A 22,056-nucleotide genomic window follows, 5' to 3' on the forward strand; every position below is an offset into this window, starting at 1 on the left:
AAGTGAAAGAGTGAAAAAGTTGGCTTAAAACTCAACATTCAGAGAACTAAGGGCATCCGGTCCCCTCACTTCATGGCAAATAGATGGGGAAACAATGGAAACAGTGAGAGACTTTATTTTCTTGGGCTCCAAAATCAATGCAGATGGTGACTGCAGCCATGAAATTAAAAGATGCTTGTTCCATGGAAGAAAAGCTATGACCAACTTAGATAGCATATTAAAAAGCAGAGACCATTACCAACAAAGGTCCATCTAGTCAAAGCTATGGTTTTTCCAGTAGTCATGTATAGATGTGAGAGTTGAACTATAAAGAAAGCTGAGCACTGAAGAATTGATGTGTTTGAACTGTGGTGTTGGAGAAGACTCTTGAGAGTCCCTTGGACTGCAAGGAGATCCAACCAGTCCATCCTAAAGAAAATCAGTCCTCAATATTCATTGGAAGGACTGATGCTGCAGCTGAAAGTCTAATACTTTGGCCACCTGATGTGAAGAAGTGACTCATTTGAAAAGACCCTGATGCTGGGAAATGTTGAAGGCGGGAGGAGAAGGGGATGACACAGGATGAGATGGTTGGATGGCATCACCGACTCAATGGACATGAGTTCGAATAAACTCCAGGAGCTGGTGAGGGACAGGGAGGCCTGGCGTGCTGCAGTCCATGGAGTCGCAAAGAGTCTGACACGACTGGGCGACTGAACTGAACTGAAAGGACCCCAGTTACCTTGTTAACCCCTGTTACCTCACCATCAACCAATCAGAGAACTGTGCAGGAGCTGATCACTTGCCCTGGGACTCCTCCTCCCTCCCCCTGTTGCTGTTGTTCAGTGGCTCAGTCGCGTCCGACTCTTTGCGACCCCATGAACTCCAGGCACCCCCGTCCATCACCATCTCCTGGAACCTGCTCAAACTCATGTCCATTGAGTCGATGGTGCCATGCCATCTCGTCCTCTGTTGTCCCCTTCTCCTCCTGCCTTAAATCTTTCCCAGCATCAGGGTCTTTTCTAATGAGTCAGTTCTTCACATCAGGTAGCCAAAGTATTGGAGCTTCAGCTTCAGCATCAGTCCTTCCAATGAATAGTCAAGGTTGATTTCCTTTAAGATTGACTGGTTTGATCTCTTTGCAGTCCAAGGGACTCTCAAGAGTCTTCTCCAGCACCACAGTTCAAAAGCATAAATTCTTCAGCGCTCAGCTTTCTTTATGGTCCAACCCTCCACTTGCCTTTAAAAATGCTTTGCTGAGCCCCACTGGGGTGTTCAGGCTTTCTGAGCATTAGTTGTCCTGAACTACTTGTGTGGCAACTTAAATGCTGCACTTTCTTCTACCACAACCTGGTGAAACTGTGCATCTCAGACTGAGACTTGAACTCACATGCCAGGACTTGAACACAGCCAAACCCAGGTTGGGACTTGAACCCACAGTCTTTTAACTGAGATTACACCTGGTCTCAGGACTTACTGAAGCTCAGATTCTTGATGTCTCATCTCAGAATGAATTCAGGGAGAAACAAAGTGATAGGTAAGAAGTGGATTTACTTAGAGAAAAACACACTCCACAGACAGAGTGTGGGCTAGCTCAGAAGGTGAAAGCGGCACTAGGATATGGGATTGTCAGTTTTTATGGGGTTGAGTAATTTCTTAGGCTAATTAGTGGGAACAGTATTCCAGCTATTTGGGGGAGCGGGTGGGGATTTCCAGGAATTGAGCCACTGCCCACTTTTTCACCTTTATGGTTGGCCTTGGAACTGTCATGGTGCCTGTGGGTGTGTCATTTAGCTTGCTGATGTGTATATAATGAGGCTCAAGGTCTAGTGGAAGTTGACTGCCTCTCAACTTGGATCTATTTGGTTCTAATCAGTTTATGTCAAGTCCTTGAACTATGTCATTCTTTTAAAATTTGTGACCTGCCCCATTCCCTCCTGTTTCACCATGTCAGTAGTTGGGTTTTACTGGGCATAGGTAAGCAGACCCAAGTTTGGTTTGGTAACACTATCTTATAACCATTTATCTCTCAAACAAGCAGGATTCTATGGGGCCCTCCCTGGTACAAATCAATATCATGTCCCTCATTTCTTGTTTATAGGAAATAGGCTTCATTCATCCCCCTTGACCTTCTCTGAGTTCCAAAGGGCAGATTCAAACATTTGCTAATCAGGGAAGGAAACTGATGCAGAAACAAGGGAGGAGACATCAAGAGACAATAGTGCAGGACTTCCTTGGTGGTCCAGTGGCAAAGAATTCATTTGCCAGTGCAGGAGACAGGAGTTTGATCCCTGCTCTGGGAAGATTCCACATGCCAACGGGAGAGGGGGCGGGCAACTAAGCCTGTGTGCCACAACTACTGAACCCATGCTCTGCAGCCTGAGGGCCACAACTACTGAGCTCATGTGCTACAACTACTGAAGCCCCTGGGCTCTAGAGCCCATACTTCATGACAAAAGAAACCACCGCAGTGAGAAGCCCTTGCATTGCAACTAGAGAGTGGTCCCTGCTTGCTGCAACTAGAAAAAGCCTGCAGGTAGCAATGAAGACCCAGCACAGGCAAAAATAAAAATGAAGTCGCTCAGTCGTGTCCGACTCTTTGCAACCTCATGGACTGTAGCTTATCAGGCTCCTCCATCCATGGGATTTTCCAGGCAACAGTACTGGAGTGGGCTGCCATTTCCTTCTCCAGAGGATCTTCTTGACCCAGGGATAGAACCCAGATCTCCCACACTGTAGGCAGATGCTTTACCATCTGAGCCACCAGGGCAAAAATAAAACTATGTTTAAAAAAAAATCAACTTAAAAAAAATAGTGCAGCCTTGGGGCAGGGTCCTGATTCCTCTTCAAGGACTACACATAACAATACTTTGAGTTCTGCAGGAATTAAGGCTCCCACCCAGGTGGAGTATAGTAACTTCAGGTAACTTTTGCCTATAAAAACTTTTCCCCTAAAACTGAAACCATGCACCTCTGATTGGGACTCGAACCCAGTCTAAACCCAGACTGGGACTTGAACCTATAGTCTTTTAATTAGAATCACTCACCTGGTGTCTGGACTTACTGAGGCTCAAGCTCTTTTCTGTCTTGGCACAGAAAGAATTCAGTGAGAGGCAAAGTGATAGGTAAGAAGTAGATTTATTAATATAGGCCACTTCTGAGAGATGCAAGAAGGCAGGGAGCAGGCTCTACCCTAAGGATTAAGTGGGTTATATTTTTATAATCAAAGGAAAGTGGGTTTGGGGAAAAAGACTGCTTCTTCCTTATTCTTCGAGTAGACATCAGGCTTACATCATTAGCTCCTTCTTCGCATTGGGCAGGAGAGTGTCTGATCCTTTGAGGTCACACTAGGACCATCATAGTGCTTATTCAAATCAGCAGAAGGGTGGTAACATTTTTTCTTTCATTTAATGACCTGGGGTATATCTCATGTTTTTATTTATGACTCTATAGTTAAGCAAGCCAGCTTCGTTCCACAACATTCCAATAGCTTTCTTGAGCGATCGTTAACTTACAGTGGTCTTCCAAAGTTCTCTATGTTCCTCTCTCTATCTATAATCCCACTGAGACTTCTACAACAACCTGTATAACTATCTTCTTCTATCCCTATCAAAACCATCAGGAAGTTTGGGGGTTTTAAGCACAAGCCGCCTTCTCTCTTTGCATCAGTTCAGTTTAGTTCAGTCGCTCAGTCGTGTCCGACTCGTTGCGACCCCATGAATCGCAGCACGCTAGGCCTCCCTGTCCATCACCAACTCCCGGAGTTCACTCAGACTCACGTCCATTGGGTCAGTGATGCCATCCAGCCATCTCATCCTCTGTCATCCCCTTCTCCTCCTGCCCCCAATCCCTCGCAGCATCAAAGTCTTTTCCAATGAGTCAACTCTTCGCATGAGGTGGCCAAAGTACTGGAGTTTCAGCTTTAGCATCATTTCTTCCAAGGAAATCCCAGGGCTGATCTCCTTCAGAATAGACTGGTTGGATTTCCTTGCATAGCCCTGCAATGAAACTTTCTTTGCTCTGAACTCTGATGTTTCAGTTTGTCTGGCCTCACCGTGTGTGGGGCACAGGAATTTGTGTCTAGTAATAGCCAACAGGCTAGAATCAAGTTTGCAACATTATCTACTCCATTTTATCAAGTCTGCATTTTTTAGCAGAAATTGAATAAATCACTTGCAATTGGGCTTCCCTTGTGGCTCAGCTGGCAAAGAATCTGCCTGCAATGCGGGAGACCTGGGTTCAATCCCTGGGTTGGGAAGATGCCCTGGAGAAGGGAAAGGCTCCCCACTCCAGTATTCTGGCCTGGAGAATTCCATGGACTGTATAGTCCATGGAGTCATAAAGAGTTGGACACGACTGAGAGACTTTCACTTTCACTTGCAATAAAATGGTCAGTGCAACTTGTTAATCAAGTTTTTTCACTTAAGCACTTTCTTGTTATTACAATCTTTATAAACATAACATTCCCTAATTTCTATAACTGTTGATCTACTATTGAACACTTTCTGTTGTCCCCTATTGTTTCTACTCCTTTTCATCATGAAAAACAAAACAAAAACCCTACAATGAATATCTTTATGCATAAGGACTCTTTATATTGTCTTTGGCACTGGTCTTTAGCGGGATTAATGAAGTGGCATCTATAAGATTGTGCATAGATATTATCAAACTTTTTATTTGCTTATATTCTTACAAGCTAGTGCATGCAGCATCAGCTTTGCTACACTTTTCTCATCAGCAATTGATTACCTCAGTGCTTTGAAAGGTCACTTAGAGTCTAAGTCTTGGAGTATTTTAAGTATACAAATGTGAGATGAGTGGGCTCCATTGGGTTGGGATTAGTTGTAGCCAATGGGGGAGGTTAGATTGCCCAGCGACTGTGAATTGTTCTTCTGTTTGTTTTTATGTCTGCTTTTTGCTTTTCTTAATTCTGACTAAATTATGTTTTAACAAATAAGGTTTCCAAAGACAGTGAGGAAAGGTAGAGATCAGGAAGGAATAGTTTTATTACAGTTTCATTATGGATTAAATAGAAACTGTTCTCTATTTTGAATAAGTTACTCATAAACTTTTGGAACCCATTGAAAAACTGGAGGCTACATGAAGTATGTTTTAATACAGTGGGTAGGGGCTTCCCTGATAGCTCAGTTGGTGAAGAATCTGCCTGCAATGCAGGAGACCCCGGTTCAATTCCTGGGTTGGGAAGATACCCTGGAGAAGGGACAGGCTACCCACTTCAGTATTCTTGGGCTTCCCTTGTGGCTCAGCTGGTGAAGAATCCTGCTGCAATGTGGGAGACCTGGGTTCGATCCCTGGATTGGGAATTTCCCCTGGAGAAGGGAAAGGCTACCCACTCCAGTACTCTGGCCTGGAGAATTCCATGGACTGTATAGTCCATGGGGTTGGACACGACTGATCGACTTTCACTTTCACTTCACAGTGGGTAGGTAAGCCACCTGTATTCACAGTGAAAATGCTTATTAGTGCTGACTGGAAAAAAAAAAAAAACACCTATTCTAAATAGGAATAAATTTAAAAAATCAGGAGGATCATAGCACCTTTTAGAGTCTGTTAAACATTAAACCATTCATCACTGAGCCAACAAAATAACAGCTTTTTTGGTACTGGGAAAGAAAAGACTCACACTAGTAAAATAAATTATACAACTAACTTGGTTGAGGTAATGGCAAGGGCATATCACTGTAAGAAAACAAAAGGAAGAGTGTTTAAAAAGATCCTTCTCAACCCTTAAGTGCGCTACAGAAATAATTGCCTTTAATTCATTTTTGGACATGTTTAGGATGCATTTTAGATTCAAAAGTTCATTTTTTGGCATCTTAAGAGCAGTGTTTTGTTTCTGTTTTCTCCCTCTTTTCTCCATAATCATTTGATGCTAAATATCATTGCCTTGACAGGAAAGTGACTTCTTTCTGTAGTTGGCAGATAGTGCTAGAAGTAGATGAAAGTGTTTGGATGTCATTGGCCCAGTCAATCCTCTTCCAATTTGTAATTTTGCTCTTCTGATTTGTAATTTTTCTTTCTTCTTTCAGTGGCCCATCATTTGCTATTTCTCTTATCTGTTAGCACCTCACTGGGAGTGGGGAGGCAATGGGGAGGAAGTCGTTTATGAACTCAAAAGTGTTAACTCTTGGAAAAAATTTCAGTGACGACCTCAGAAGTTATGTCCCTGAAAGTTATTTTGTTTCCAAAACATGTAATTGTGGAGCCCTATACCTTCCCTTGTGGCTCAGCTGGTAAAGAATCTGCCTGCAATGCGGGAGATCTGGGTTCGATCCCTGGGTTGGGAAGATGCCCTGGAGAAGGGAAAGGCTCCCCACTCCAGTATTCTGGCCTGGAGAATTCCATGGACTGTATAGTCCATGGTCGCAAAGAGTCGGATATGACTGAGCAACTTTCACTTTCATACCAAGGTTACAGGTATGGAGCCCTCCACCAAGGTTCGGTTCAGTTCAGTTCAGTTCAGTCACTCAGTTGTGTCCGACTCTTTGAGACCCCATGAATCGCAGCACGCCAGGCCTCCCTGTCCATCACCAACGTCCGGAGTTCACTCAGACTCACGTCCATTGAGTACGTGATGCCATCCAGCCATCTCATCCTCTGGCGTCCCCTTCTCCTCCTGCCCCCAATCCCTCCCAGCATCAGAGTCTTTTCCAATGAGTCAACTCTTCGCACGAGGTGGCCAAAGTACTGGAGTTTCAGCTTTAGCATCATTCCTTCCAAAGAAATCCCAGGGCTGATCTCCCTCAGAATGGACTGGTTGGATCTCCTTGCAGTCCAAGGGACTCTCAAGAGTCTTCTCCAACACCACAGTTCAAAAGCATCAATTCTTCAGCGCTCAGCCTTCTTCACAGTCCACAGAATAAAAATCTCTGGAACTGATCAAAGCCCATAGCAACTGTTGCCATGAGCCTCCAGATCTAAACCAGCCAGTTCTCTGACCCCGAAGTAGGTGAAATACCTACTGGATTACCCACCCTATAGCATCCTAAAGTGAAAGTGAAAGTTGCTCAGTCGTGTGGGACTCTTTGCAACCCCATGAACTATACAGTCCATGGAATTCTCCAGGCCAGAATACTGGAGTGGGTAGCCTTTCCCTTCTCCAGGGCATCTTCCCAACCCAGGGATTGAACCCAAGCCTCCCACACTGCAGGCAGATTCTTTACCAGCTGAGCTACAAGGGAAGCCCATATGGCATCCTGCTGCTGCTGCTAAGTCGCTTCAGTCATGTCCAACTCTGTGTGACCCCAGAGATGGCAGCCCACCAGGCTCCCCCGTCCCTGGGATCCTCCAGGCAAGAATACTGGAGTGGGTTGCCATTTCCTTCTCCAATGCATGAAAGTGAAAAGTGAAAGTGAAGTCTGTCAGTCATGTCTGATTCCTAGCGACCCCATGGACTGCAGCCTACCAGACCCCTCTGTCCATGGAATTTGCCAGGCAAGAGTACTGGAGTGGTTTGCCATTGCCTTCTCCCTATGGCATCCTAACCAATAATCTAATACCATCCTTCTAGTAGAAATTTTCTATCTTGAGACCATAAAAATTGGCTGCTAGCCTGTGAAAGGGTTGGGCTCTCCCTTGAACCGACATGTGTTGTAATCGTGTGTCCCTCTCTAGTAAACTTTATTCATCTCTCATTCAGCCTCTTGTCTGGAAATTCTTTTCCAATCCACACATGGCCCAAGACAGTAATCTCACACAAAGTGAAGATTAATATCTCCAGCCAGTCTTAGAATTGTATTTTGAGGCGCACAAGCTGAGGAACTTGAGAGACATCAACCCTTGCATTTAAAGCACCAGGACTTGAAAAGCCAAGTACAATTATGTAAGTTAATATTTTAAGTAATGCAGCCTCTACCAGGATTTCTTATTTTTCCCATTTCCATATTCTCAGAATAAGAATACTGATAGGGTTGTTTTAAATGTACAGCGAATGCGGGTGCAACGTAAATTCAAAACAAGTTTCGGGGCCAGTTTATGTGAACCTGAGTTAGCCGCTTGGTTTTCAACACGGTTTCTCATTCAACAGAATCCCGTGAGGCTTCTCGGGTGAAGAACTTATCCTCGTTCCTCTGTCAGATTTAAATAATAAAAATGATGTTTAAAAATTACGTCCTCTTGAGTAACTCGTGTCAGGTCATTTTCTGGGCTTCCCTCTTCCTCCCTCAGGTTCCTGGCAGGAAACGCGTGGAGAAGATGAAAAGGTTCCAATTCCTAGCAGCAGCGCGTTAGAAAAATTTTCCATCTGTTAGTGAGCCTTTGACTGCTTGAAAACTGTGGTTCGAAAGAGGGTTTCTCTTATCTCTTTTTAAAAGCCTCTTTCTGGTACCGTGTTACAAATAGCAAGCTGGTTTTCGTTTAACCACCATGTGACGCCCCCTCCCCTCCAGTGAGGCCCTTTGAAACAAAATATCAAAAGTTAGCTTCTGGAAATTCTCGGGGGGAAGGGGTGGGAAACCAGTGTTGCGGAGGGCAACTGACTACAACTCCCACAAATCCTTGCGGGCTGGTATCCAACCTGTCCCCCCCTCCCCCCTCCTCGCGCCCCTCTGCCCTGCGCTTGCGCGGAAGGCCCTGCGCTTAGAGGAGGGGGCGGGGACAGGACTATGCGCCTGGAGGAAAAGGAGGAGGAGATAAAAAAGAGACCATAGACTTCCACCTGGGCCTAGAGCGGTTTTTAAAGTAGGGGCGAGAGGCGGGCGGGTTGGGACCGCCTCAGTACAGGCCGCCGGCGGTATCATGGCGACCCGGAACCCCCCTCCCCAAGGTGAGCGGCCGGGGCCCGAAGTAGTATCTTAGAGGCGGCTCACAGCTCTCGACCTTGCTTCAGGCTCGCCTCTTCCTTCTGTCCCAGGGATCCTGGGGGCTCTGTTTTCTTGAGGCAACCTCTTTGAGCACCTCTTTTAGACTAGACCTCCCCTCCCCCTCTTGGACCCTCGCCCTCAACACGGCCCCACCTGTCTTACCTTCACCTCCCTTCCTATCCGTCTTCTAACGTTTAAGTCTTGCTGTTGAAGTCATTTCTTCTTGCTGGGCCTCTAACCGGTTCGGCCAGTGGAAGACCCCCCTTTTCCTCCCACTGATGAAAATGGACCCTGCACTGACCCTGAACCTGAGATTTGGGGGTGACCCTTCATGCTGTGAAACTGACCTACCCGCCGAGATTGGGGGAGACCCTGCTGTGAAACTGAGCCACCCCTGCAGAGATTTGGGGTAGGGGTGTAACTGTGCTCAGCTGTGTAACTGACGTTGCCCCGCCCCCCCAGACCTGTGTCTAGCACTTTGGGAAGGGGATGCTAGGCCCTTTTCTCTCCAGGCCCTAAGTCTCAGAGATTGGGTTTAAGAAACTGTCTACATCCGGGCGTTTTTAGGTGTATGCCAATGTAACAATGAATTTTAACAGATGAAAATGTACACGACATTTTTAACTTTCAGTTGACTGAAAATGTGTTGCTTTCGTTTTCTGCTTTCAAGAATATGAAAGTGATGATGATTCTTACGAAGTTTTGGATTTAACTGAGTATGCCAGAAGACATCACTGGTGGAATCGAGTGTTTGGCCACAGTTCCGGACCTATGGTAGAAAAATACTCGGTAGCCACCCAGATTGTAATGGGTGGAGTGAGTGGCTGGTGAGAACATCCTTTTTTCCCGTTAAATTTCACTGGGAGCCTGACTGCTGCCCTTTTGTATCTGGGCCAACTACGTATTCAGTCAGTGGTTTTACAGTGTTAATCCCAGAAGAGCTGTACCTTGAGACTTTTCTCGGTGATATGATTAGTGTAATCTACACTCAGACTCTTTGCTGGGTTTTGGTGATCATCCTCCTCCTCATCCTTCCTTTAATTTTTTTTTTTGCATATTTCCCCCCTTCTCAGATTTAGCAGATGTAGTGGATCTGATTCAGTACCAGTGGGTAAAGAGGAAGAAATATAGAAGAGAAGAGTTAATTATATGTAAATAATTTTTACTTGTTTGGTTGAAAACCCTGTGAGAACTCCCACAGTAAAACTAATCTCCAGGATTATCAGCCCTGTGCAAAGCAGTGTAAAATTCTCAGTAAAAATTACTGATTATGATACAGATGGTTCTGTTAATTTTGTGGGCCAATTTAAATTATGATAATACTTTGAAGAAGGAGAGTTGTAGAACATTGGGTCTTTGTTGGAATTACTCAGTGATAATACTGTGGAGTACATTAAGGGGGAGAGGTTAATAAGTATTAACCTCACCACTTAACATTTCAGATCACATGATTATATAATTGCTACTGTAGATCTAATTCTGTTATTCTTAGACTAAAAAGATTAGCCAAATAACAAGGGTCAGAAAGAAGTTTGACCCTTTATTTTGAAAATGTTCATGACCCTAGGGAATTTCTGAAGCTAGTGGGTGTGCTTAACCTGTGAGTAATCATTTTTTCTTCTTAGATTCTAGGTTAAATTCATCCTACATTAATTTAAATATTTACATATTTAAACTCGATAAGTATAAAGTGTTTGTTTTAATTTGTGTTTTATTTGCACCTTGGAACAATGGTGCGCTCTTTTATGCCTTTTTGTTTAACGCCTTTTTAAAATAAATGCCATTTTATGGTAGAGACATTCACTGTGAAGATTTCTGTGATGAACAGGTACAGTATTTATTCATGATGTGTACTTATTAGTGCTGCATATAAAAAAAGCCTGCAGTTAAGAGAGTTGCCTGGTCAGAGCCCTGGTTATTCAGATGATTCTTCTCAAGCTGGTTATACTTTGATGCCCACAATTCAGGGCCTGGCCTTCTACTTAAATAAGCTCACAGTCTGGTGCCTTGGGTGATTGGTTAATGTGAGTCCAGGCCTAGAGCCCCATCTTGAAAGAGACTAAAAAATAATTGAGCAGTAGAATTAAATCACTGTGTGTTTTCTCCTTGTAGGCCAAACTTGGTGAGAAGCCCCATAATTGGAAGAAGTTTGCTTGGAAAGCCTAGAGACAGAACAGAGGACATTAGTATATTGATTGTAGTTTCTCATACCATCAAGCAAAGGATAGATGTGCTTGTGGAGCACAGTCCCCAGGATACTGTTAAGACCTGGTTGCTGCTTGGCTCCTTTGCTCCCTTTTCTGAGTCTTTGTTGCTGTCTCCCCTACTGAGGGACACATATGTTTGGATTATAGCCAGGTGTTGATCCAGGAGCTGTGTAATAGGACTCTAATATTATACAGGTGATTTGTTGTAATGACTTTAGATTCAGCGTAATAAACGTTTGCAATTTTTTTAGGGTATAAAACTGATGTCCTGTTGTGGCATATGTTAAGGAGGAATGGTTAATAAGATGTTAGCTAGTTAACAATTCAGACCAATTCAGGACTTGATTGGGAAGCTGAGGAAATTATGTTTAGCTGTAGGTAGTTATATGTTCTTGATCCTAATAAAAAACTAAAACTGACAGCAGGATGGATGGCTGCTAGGTGAGATGGGAGGTGTGAAGATCAGCCAGAAGGTCGTTAGTGTGATCTGGAAGCAAGGTAGCGATGCCTTTGAGGATGGAAAGAAGACAATCAAATGTTTTAGAGAAACTCGGGTGTATAGAATTGGCCATCATTTGGACCCCAGAGGCGATGAAGAAGGCAGTCTGAGATGAACATGAGGTGAGAAGCCTCGAGAATAGTGCCATCACTTAGAAATTGGGACTTTACCAACAGGTGGTTTGGTTGGAAAGATGGTGTTTGCTTTGGGACATTTTGAATATGTGGTTCTGGGTGGCAAGAGAAGCTCGTCATGTAATTGGAAACGTACATTTTCCATTTATGAAGGGGTGTTAGTTTCCTCAGGCTGTTATAACAAAGCACCATAGCTAGGTAACTTAAAATGAGAGAAACTTATTCTCTCACAGGTCTGGAGACTAGAAGTTTGAAAAGTGTCAGCAGGGTTGGTTCCTTCTTGGAGGCTCAGGGAGAATGTGTTACATGTTTCTCTCCCATCTTCTGGTGGTTGCCAACAATCCCTGACATTCCTTGACTTGTAGACGTGCGTGCTCAGTTGCTAAGTCATGTCCAACTCTTCATGACCCCATGGACTGTAGCCTACCAGTCTCCTCTTGTCCATGGGGGTTTCCAGGCAAGAATACTGGAGTGGGTTGCCATTTCCTCCTCTAGGAAATCTTCTCAATTTTGCCTCTGCCATTACATGGTTGTCTTCTTTCTGAGTGTCTCTATGACATATTGAATTTGGGGCCCACCCTACTCTAGTATAACCTCATCTGAATTAGCTGCTTTTGCAATGAATTTACTCCAAATAAGGTCACATTCTGAGGTTCTAGGAAGGTCATAGATTTCAGGGGTGGCACAATTCAACCCAGTACAGAAGGCCGGAGTTGGAAATCTGAGATTCCTTTGCACATTGGATCTGGAATGCTGAAGGAAATAATGAACTCACTGAAGGAGAGAATCAAAAAAGTATGGGTTAACATCCTTACAGGATAGATGAGACAAAACAGGTTTAATATAGAGATAGAAATAGAAAAGGGAGCCATGAGAAATGTGGGCCAAAGTATAGTCGTGAAGATGGACCTCTTACTGAACCTTAACGGGTAGAAAAGTTTTAGATAGGTGGAGCGAGGTAGAAACCCCGAGAAATGGGGATTAGTAGCTTGAGCAAGAGTGGTGACCTGTTTGGAAACTGATTGGATTGGAGTAGAAGGTTTGGGTAGAGTGAGAGTTGGCCAGATACGTGGAACATCTTGACTACATTTTTTTTAAAAAGCCCCATAAAACTAGGCATTTTGTTATGAGGAATTTCAACTTAATACAACTGTAGAAGGAAGAGTATAATGAACCCTTGAGCACTCACATTCAGTTTCAGTAGCCAGTCTTTCCCCTGTCAATTCCCTTCTCTTCATCCCTTATTTTGAAGCACATCTCAGACAATTTAGACTGTGCAGTTTTGACTAGTCTGTATAACTGAAAGGAAACATTGAGGGTTTCTGAGCAGGTGAGGAACATGGTCAAAAGAACTGGGAAGACATTAAGATTTTATTAGGAAAGCAATGAAAACTAGAAGAGAGAGAGTTTAATACATCATTGATTGTCTTCATCCTTTGCCATTTCTTCCACTAAAGGTGTGCGGGATTTTTGTTCCAGAAAGTTGGAAAACTTGCAGCAACCGCAGTAGGTGGTGGCTTTCTTCTCCTTCAGGTATGTCAGAGCTTTCAGTCCTTGCCTCTGCTTAACAAATAAACATTTCATCAATAGTAGAACCTGTTCATACTGATAATTTAAAACATATATTTAAAGTTCACACACATTCATATGCAGTATATGAAAATCAAAAAGTCTCTTTCCTTCCCTGTTTCCTAGTCATTTTTCCTTCCCAGAGGAAATTGCTGTTAGCAATTTCTAACATGTTTTTTAAAACTAGGAAACCATAATAATATAAAAAGTGGAAAATTGGTCTTAAAAAATAATTCATAATCCTATTTCTGAGGCAAGTTGATTTGAAATTTTAGTCCTGTTTATGTTCCTCTAAGTATAAGGTTCAAAAATGCTTTGCTCTTGGAGGTTGTTTATCAGGATATTATCTGGCATTCATGTCTGTTTGGCATATATTTTCCCCAAAATATCATTCCCTGAAGATCAAATATAATAAATCCTAAAATTGAAAAATCCCTGGGAATGCGTGTTAGCAACAATTTTGAAAATACAGAAATCTGTCAGGTTTTGAAAATGATTGATGGTCATAGCAACCAAAATCTGACTTCAGCACCTAGCCATTGATCATGTAATAACCAGTGTCATTGCTTGATGTACAGAAGGACTGAATTCATATGTATTAAGCACAGATTTTCAGTTGTTTACTAAACAGTTTTAAAATTTTATATATATATATTTTTCTATTGATGGTATTATTAAGAGTAATTGCTTATCTCTTGTAAAAGGTAAAAATAAATAATTATTCATATTCTAAATTTAGTCCTTTGGATGGGTATGCCAGTATTTATACAAAGAATTTTATTTAAGCAGATTTTTGACTTTGGTTTATATAGAACCAAGAATTAAGTTATTTATATAGTTATCTAGAATCAAGATAGTTAATTTTATAGTTGTTTTGAAAACTCAGTTTCAAAAGATGGAAAAGGATACTCTACCAAAGCAGAGTTCCCTGGAATATTCACAGATGGAATTATATATTTCAGTCTACTCTGCATGTCATTTATCAGAAGTCCATTTCAGTCCCTTTAAACCCATGTTTTATGGTTGTCACCTTCTACTTCGTGTTTAGTCCATGTAATGTTTGAAGTCCCTGAGTAGAAGATGGAACTTCTCCGCATCAAACCAGTTTTTCCCACAAATATGACTTACTTGAAAGCTCAATAGAAGGAAACAAAGACAAAAAAAGAAACAAATGGCTTTTAGGCTAATTACCTTTTATTTAGTCTTGCTGCCATATTTTTATTACCTTTACTTATATTTAAAGCTCAGGTGTTTTCCAGTATATATTTATCACACTGCAATCTTAAAAAATAGACAGTTGGTATATAAATTTTTAAAATTCAGGTTTTTTTTTTTAAAGTTGTACATGCCTATAATTCAAAGGGTCAAGTACATGTGTAATGCTCAACACAGATTAGAATAATCCTCTGCCTCCCTCACTACTTCCCTATTTTTCCTCTCTTGAGGCAACCAGTTTGAACTATTAGCTGATTCCTAAGGTATTTATTTCTTTTTCCTTACCAAATTAATTGGATATTTCTTTATCTTTCAGTTTGAGGTATTAACTGTTGGCTTCCCATTATGGAATGTGGGAACTTAGCTATCATTTATTGAATTTCTGTGTGCCCCAACCCCCACATCATCTGAGTATTGTTATTTCATAATTGTGTTAGATCATTACCCGGAGTTCACTGAGCTTCTGGATTCTGTAAGTTAATGTCTTTAAGTATGTTCAGGAAGGTTTTGGCCATTATTTCTTTGAATATTTTCTTCTATTCTTTTCCTTCTGAACATGACTCTGATGCATGTTAGGCTCTTTGATAAGGTTCATCTGTTCTTTTTGGTCTTTTTTTGAAAATTGTATAATTTCTAGTGATCTAGAATGGCACCCCACTCCAGTACTCTTGCCTGGAAAATCCCATGGGTGGAGGAGCCTGATAGGCTGCAGTCCATGGGGTCACTAGGAGTCAGACACGACTGAGCAACTTCACTTTCACTTTTCACTTTCATGCATTGGAGAAGGAAATGGCAACCCACTCCAGTGTTCTTGCCTGGAGAATCCCAGGGACGGGGGAGCCTGGTGGGCTGCCATCTCTGGGGTCGCACAGAGTCGGACACGACTGAAGTGACTGAGCAGCAGCAGCTTCAAGTGCACTGATTCTGTGTCATCTACCTTCTGCCATTTATCCAGTGAATTTATTTCAGATATTATATTTTTCAATTCCAGAATTTTCATTTCTTTTTATATTTTTCTATGTTTCTGATGATAATTCTTATCTTTTCATTGATTACAAGTGCAGTTTCCTTTACCTCATCGAGGTACTGCTTTAAAGTCCTGATAATTTCAGTATATGGGTCATCTCAGAGTTGGCATCTGTTGATTTTCTTTTGAGACTAGGCCACATTTTCTTGCTTTATTGTATCAGATAACTTTGAATTTTATCCCTGAGCATTGGGAATGTTATGTCATGGAGAGTCTGGATTCTGTTTTATTCCTCTGAAATTTGTTAATGTTTTGATTTTAGTAGGCAGTTAACGTGGTTAGACTCAAATTGCAAACTCCATTTCACCTGTGGTAGAGAGTAGCTCAAATCTCAGTTTTTTTCTTTTTTAGCCTTAGCTGGAGTACTTCGTTATGCCCCATGGATGTGTGGTTCAGGACTTGGGTAGGATTTGCACATAGAATTTGGGGCTTTCCTTCTATAACTGTGTCCTTTCTGGCTGTTCTTCTCCTGGGCTCTGTCCTCTGGTTCTTCAGGCCAGAAGAATGGCATGTTCTCTATTCAGCTTTTAGCCACCCTGCAACTGCATCTTGTCCTCAAGATAAAGCCAAAAAAAATGGGCAACTCACCTTATATTGGTCTCTTCTTACAAGTTTCAACTCCTCTTTAAAATGTGCTTCCTTTTATTATTCTGGAGCCCTTGTGTTTTAATCAGGGTTTATAGTTGCTGTCTATGGGAGGGACCTTAAGGTTCATCATCACTTCCGTGTCTGTAACCCAGATTACCATGTAAGGTAGTGTCAGGAAAACCTTTCACTTGCCATTTGCTTTGATTATCACTCTGTTTTGCTGAGGCTAGAGTTAGAACTGATATAAGGTGAATAAATATAGGAAGAAATGGAGATAAATAGATTCTTCTCTGGAGTCATTCACAGTGAAAATGGAACCTAAGATTCCCAGCCTATTTATATAAAGTCAGATATTTTTATAATTTGAAGTATTTTATGTGTAAAAGTGAAAGTTGCTCAGTCGTGTCCGACTCTTTGCGACCTCTTGGACTGTACAGTCCATGGAATTCTCTAGGCCAGAGTACTGGAGTGGGTAGCCTTTTCCTTTTCCAGGGGATTTTTCCAACCCAGGGATCGAACTGGGGTCTCCTGCATTGCAGGCAGATTCTTTACCAATTGAGTTATTTCATACTTAAAGTGATGCATTAAGAGATTACAAAGAAAGCATCAACTTGGTAGAAGTGATTTATAATGGTATACAATTGTTTACTACTCTTGTGATTCTTTACATGTCGATTGTACTGTTTAAAGGGATGACTTACTGTACTGGCTTACACACATGCTGTTGTTCCTGTTCAGATTTTGCTGTGTCTCAGTAGCACCATATGAGACATTAGGGTTAGTAGGCATTTAGCTGTAGTTTTATTAAAAGTATTTATGACATAAAATTTGTATAGAGCATATCTTTTATATTCCACTTTCAAAAGCAGTTACCAGAAAAAGTATTCTTAATTTGACTGAAGAGTCTGAGTTAGTGAAGAGAGTTTATCAAGCTACTTTAATGACCTAAAAACTGATTGGCTACTGATCTCTTATATTAATCATCTGTTTAATTAAGGGTACTTTTTTTTAATTAGCTATACAAGTTCAGTAGTCTCTGCCTTTTTAGCTAATTCTTAAATTCCAAAAATTCTGATCAAATTATAGAATAGTTGGAATCTTTTGCCATTAAGTACTGTACTTTTCTTAACATAGTGTTTGTCACATCTAAATAATTTTGTATGCTTAAGTCTGTTTTCCCTAATGGACTGTAAGCTCTCTGAGGGTGGGGACTTCTGTCTCCCTTGTTCTTGGCCACAACTTGGAGGCCTAGAACAGTGCCTGGCACAGAATAGGCGCTCAGTGTGTGTTAATGAATAAATTAGTGACTAACTTATGCTTTGTTACACCTAAGCTTCATACATTTCTTGAAATCTAAGTGTTCATATAGGGGCTTCCCTAGTGGCTCAGACGGTAAAGAATCTGCTTGCAGTGCAGGAGACCTGGGTTCAGTCCCTGGATCAGGAAAATCCTCTGGAGAAGGCTACCCACTCCAGTACTTTTGCCTGGAGAATTCCATGGACAGAGGAGCCTGGAGAGCTATAGTCTATGGGGTTGCAAAGAGTTGGACATGTTCATATATTGTATTATCAACCTAGTTGGTTTAAAATTGACCGTTTTTATTACATTTTTGCAGATCGCCAGTCACAGTGGCTATGTGCAGATCGACTGGAAGAGGGTGGAAAAAGATGTAAACAAAGCAAAAAGACAGATTAAGAAACGAGCAAATAAGGCAGCACCTGAAATCAATAACATAATAGAAGAAGTAAGACAATGTGTATTTTTGTCTCCTTTTTTTTTTTAATGGATCTCAGCAGAAAATGTGACTAGGGAATGTGGTCTTTAAAAAAAAGATTGGTGTTTCTGGTCATGTCTAGAGTGTTAAGTAAAATTTGGGATCAAATCACCATTTAAGTCACTCATTTTTTTTTTTTTAGTTGTTAGCTAAAGCTACCAATTTTTTTTGTTGAGGTGGAATAGTTTGAAAATGTATATATTTTATTAATATATTAGTTTTATTAATATTTTTATGTATATTTTGTCTGTTTTATTCTTACCTTATTTAGAACTGAATTGAGTGCTCCTTTGCTTTTAATTCTGTCCTTTTACTTTCTCCAACTTCTATTTTGAAAAATTTTATATCAGTTGAAAAGTTGAAAGACAAAAACAGTAAATACCCAAGTATTCTTCACCTATTCACCAGATTGTTTGCATTTCACATTTGCTTTGTGTGTGATTTACCATTTTTATTCCTGAATTATTTAAGACATTGTGTCTTTTTATTCTTTAATACTTCTGTACATATGTTCCAAGAGTATGGATATTCTCCTATACAATTACGCTTATGAATCCCTCCAAACTTAATGTGATAGAATAGTATTTCTTAATATACAGTTCATGTTAAAATTTTTATATATTCCCCCCCCAATTAAGAATTGCATATTGCATTTGGTGGTCATGTCTTTGAAGTCTCCTTTAATTTTAAATGGTCCCCTCATCTGTTTTTTGTTTTTCTTAATTTCATGACACATTTTTAAAGTATCTAGGCAGAGTATCTCACAGTCTTGCTTTGTCTGATTCCTTCTTCATGATTTTATTTGGGTTAAACATTTTATCAAGGTGCTATTTTCCTGATCCTGTATATTTTTTCCTACTGGGTAGGTGGACTGATAGTTAATAAATATCATTGTGCATGCTGTGGGAATTTATTAATCATTTGTGTCAATAATTTGCTGAATGGACCATTTATGCCCACACTGTAGGGAGATTTCTTTTTATCTGTGAGAATTTTGCTGTCCATATGCCTGTTATCTCAGAAGCAAGAAGCTTCTGGGCCTGGCTGGGGTCTCTAGGCTCCTTCAGTTTGTAACAGACAATGCTGGCATCTTGCCTGATGGTTGGTATCTGCAATAGTAGGAACACAAGAATTTTTGCTGAATATTTACTGAATTGAGGAAAACATCTGAAAAATAATACTCAGCTCTGGATTTAATAGTTAAGAGTATTTTTAAAAATTTGTTATCTTTTTCTTATTATGGTAAAATATATAAAACATAAAATTTACCATTTAAACTATTTTTAAGTGCACAATTCACTGGCATTAAATATATTCACACTTTCATGTAATCATTACTACCAGAACTTTTTCATTATTCCAAATAGAAACTCTAAGCATTAAGCAGTAACTCCTATAATTAACCTGTCTCCCTAGCCCTTGGTAACCTCAGTTCCTCTTTCTGTCTTGATTAATTTGACTATTTATGTAAGTGCAAATTATAATAGCATTGTCTATTTTTGTCTATTTCACTTAGTGTTTTCAAGATTTATCAATGTTGTAGCATAATTCAGAGTATTTTTCTTCAAACTTTATTTCAGGCAACAGAATTTGTCAAACAGAACATTGTGATATCCAGTGGATTTGTGGGAGGCTTTTTGCTAGGCCTTGCTTCTTAAGAATATGAATGTTCTATCACAGTGAAGTCACCTCTGAGAAGAGAAGTGGTGGTGACAAGATGGTCTCATCATTACACATTGACAGATTCTCCAGGATGACAAGAAACAACTAGCTGGACAATACCCAACTCACTGCTTAGCATTCTGCCATCTGAAATTTAGCAGACTAGTATCTGCTATAAAATAACCTGTATGGTATGTGGATAATAGTATCCCTGAGCAAGACATGGCTTCCATTATTTTTTAAGAATTTGTGTTTGTTTAAAATTTGCCTATAAAACACTACTATTGGATGTAGATATGGAGAGAAAATGAGTTGTTGGATGTATTCCCCAGTAAAATATTATCCTCATTTTATTTAAATAAAATGTTTTCCATTGTGCTTTTTTAGTATAGTGCCAATAATTAATACTTTGTATTATAGCTTCAACTGTAGGGCTGACATTTTTTTTAAAGATATGTTTGCAGTAAACTGAAGAACTGTAACACATTTTGTGGAAGGATTTACAGATAATAGAATTATTAAAGATATTAAGCAAATTTAATACCAATATTTAGGTTGCTTTCTCATACAGTTCTTACTTATTTAATAACTGTAGTAAACAGTTTCAAGAAATGCTCTAGGAAAATACTACGTATCTAAAGCTCTTTTTTGTTTTTTTTGATGTCTGTAGTTATGAAAATACCTTCTTGTATGTAAACTTCTAAATTTTTTTATTCATTTGTTTATCCTGGCAGTCTGGATAGAATTAATTATTTTGAGAGTACATAGAGTTGGGTCACTGATTCATTTTATTAACTTTGAGTGAATCTCACTATTTCATTTTTAAAAATCCTAATTAATATACTGACCCCTTCTTTACAAAGAGGTAAAAATCACTTGGCAAAACCAATACAATATTGTGAAGTAATTAGCCTCCAATTAAAATAAATAAATTTATATTAAAAAAAGTTTAAAAAATTAATTAAAAAAAAGTAGTATAGTATGGATTTAAGGCTTTCAGGTTTTTCGGTAGCATTATGTTGATTGAACACTAGGCCAGTTGACTTGTTTCTCAGGACCAATATCACAGGTAGCTCAGTGGTAAAGAATCTGCCTGCAGCTCAGGAAACACGAGACTTGGATTTGATCCCTGGGTCGGGAAGATCTCTGGAGAAGGAAATGGCAACCCAGTCCAGTATTCTTGCCTGGAAAAATCCATGGACAGGAGCCTGGTGGGGTACAGTTCTAGGTTAGAATTGGGAAAAGGCAAAGAACAATGGGTGTTGGAGTCTTCAGGTTGAAAAGACTTTGTGATGTTCAGACTATCTCCTTTTGATAGGAAATCCTTACAGTATTTTTTGTGTATTATAAACATAAGGTGTTTCATACTTTCAGGGTTGTTCCAGTCTTTGTCCTTTCACCCTCACGAGACTCCTTAAAATTGAATGTGGGATTGATCTTTATTTTCTTCTTTTACTCTCATTAGCGCCTCAGATAAAATGCTAAATAAAACTCGGACTCTCTTAATATGAAGTGATTTTGCTTATAAATACTTAATTTTTCTTCTTTGAGCTTTGCTCTGTTTGTTCCTTGCCTAGCTTTTCATTACTGTGAAATTAAAAGGGAAAAGTATTCTCCTTAGGTGGAACCTTGACTGCACTTCTGTGTGCTCTATCTGCCTGATACCTTTCATTTGATGCAGTGAGGCAGGCTACTACGGGGAGCTCTAGTAGCTGGCTCAGTTTGTTCATCTTGGAAATACAAAGTGTCTCTTCTCTATGTGATTGGGAAAATGGGGGGCACAAAAATGACTGCCCTCAAATGGAGACTAAATATTCTCATATGAAAAGTTACATAATAAAAAAGGAGAGCCTGGCATTTGATTTAATGGCAAATGAGTTGGAACAATAACTACATTCAGAGTCCAAACATGAATGAAAAGTGAAAAAGAACACCTCATTTTTACCTATACATTTCCAAGTGTTTTTTGATTGTTGATTTATATACCAAAGGCAAAATACTGTCAGTGCTCTCCATACTGTTTCCTCTCTGTTGGTGCCCTGTATTCTGCCTCTTGTCTGCACTGTTACCCCACAAGGTTGTATGCTACCTGATGCAGTCATAGGTGGTGTTAATTAATCTATAACTTGTGACACACCCCTGTGTAATGCTTTGCTCACAGGAGGTATCCAGCCAGTGTTGTGAATGAGTATGTGAAAAGCATATTACTGTGCTAGAGTTAGTGTTAACCTATAGGAAACCTTCTCTGAAGGTTCTGAATCAAGCTCCATCAGAAATGACTTGGTGGGGCTTAGCCTGAGTGAAAAGCCTGTGGCCTGCTGTTGTCTAAAATGGGGGTTTTTATGTTTGCGGGCGTAAAGGTTGTTTGCAAGATTTATTAAAACTTGAGTATGTGGAATATAGATACTTTGTGGCTTAGACTTTGGAAGGTATAAGGACATTTTGACTGATAGTTGTTTTTGTTTTTTTTCTTTTTGGTCTCACCACACAGCTTGCAGGATCTCAGTTGCCTGCCCGATGATCGCATCCATGCCCTAAGCAGTGAAAGTGTGGAGTCCTAACTGCTGGACTATCAGAGAA

General features: G+C 40.4%; 1 protein-coding gene across 1 annotated transcript; it reads left to right on the top strand.

The window, feature by feature from the left end:
• The first annotated feature begins 8,631 nt into the window (after positions 1-8,631).
• Positions 8,632-20,041, top strand: FUNDC1 (FUN14 domain containing 1). Its single transcript, XM_068962751.1, has 5 exons — positions 8,632-8,764; positions 9,472-9,628; positions 13,099-13,174; positions 17,656-17,784; positions 19,395-20,041. The coding sequence occupies exons 1-5, from the start codon at positions 8,737-8,739 to the stop codon at positions 19,470-19,472; spliced, it is 468 nt and encodes a 155-aa protein (XP_068818852.1). The 5' UTR covers positions 8,632-8,736; the 3' UTR covers positions 19,473-20,041.
• Positions 20,042-22,056: the final 2,015 nt, after the last annotated feature.

This window comes from Capricornis sumatraensis, chromosome X, assembly GCF_032405125.1.
Source record: "Capricornis sumatraensis isolate serow.1 chromosome X, serow.2, whole genome shotgun sequence".
NCBI lineage: Eukaryota > Metazoa > Chordata > Mammalia > Artiodactyla > Bovidae > Capricornis > Capricornis sumatraensis.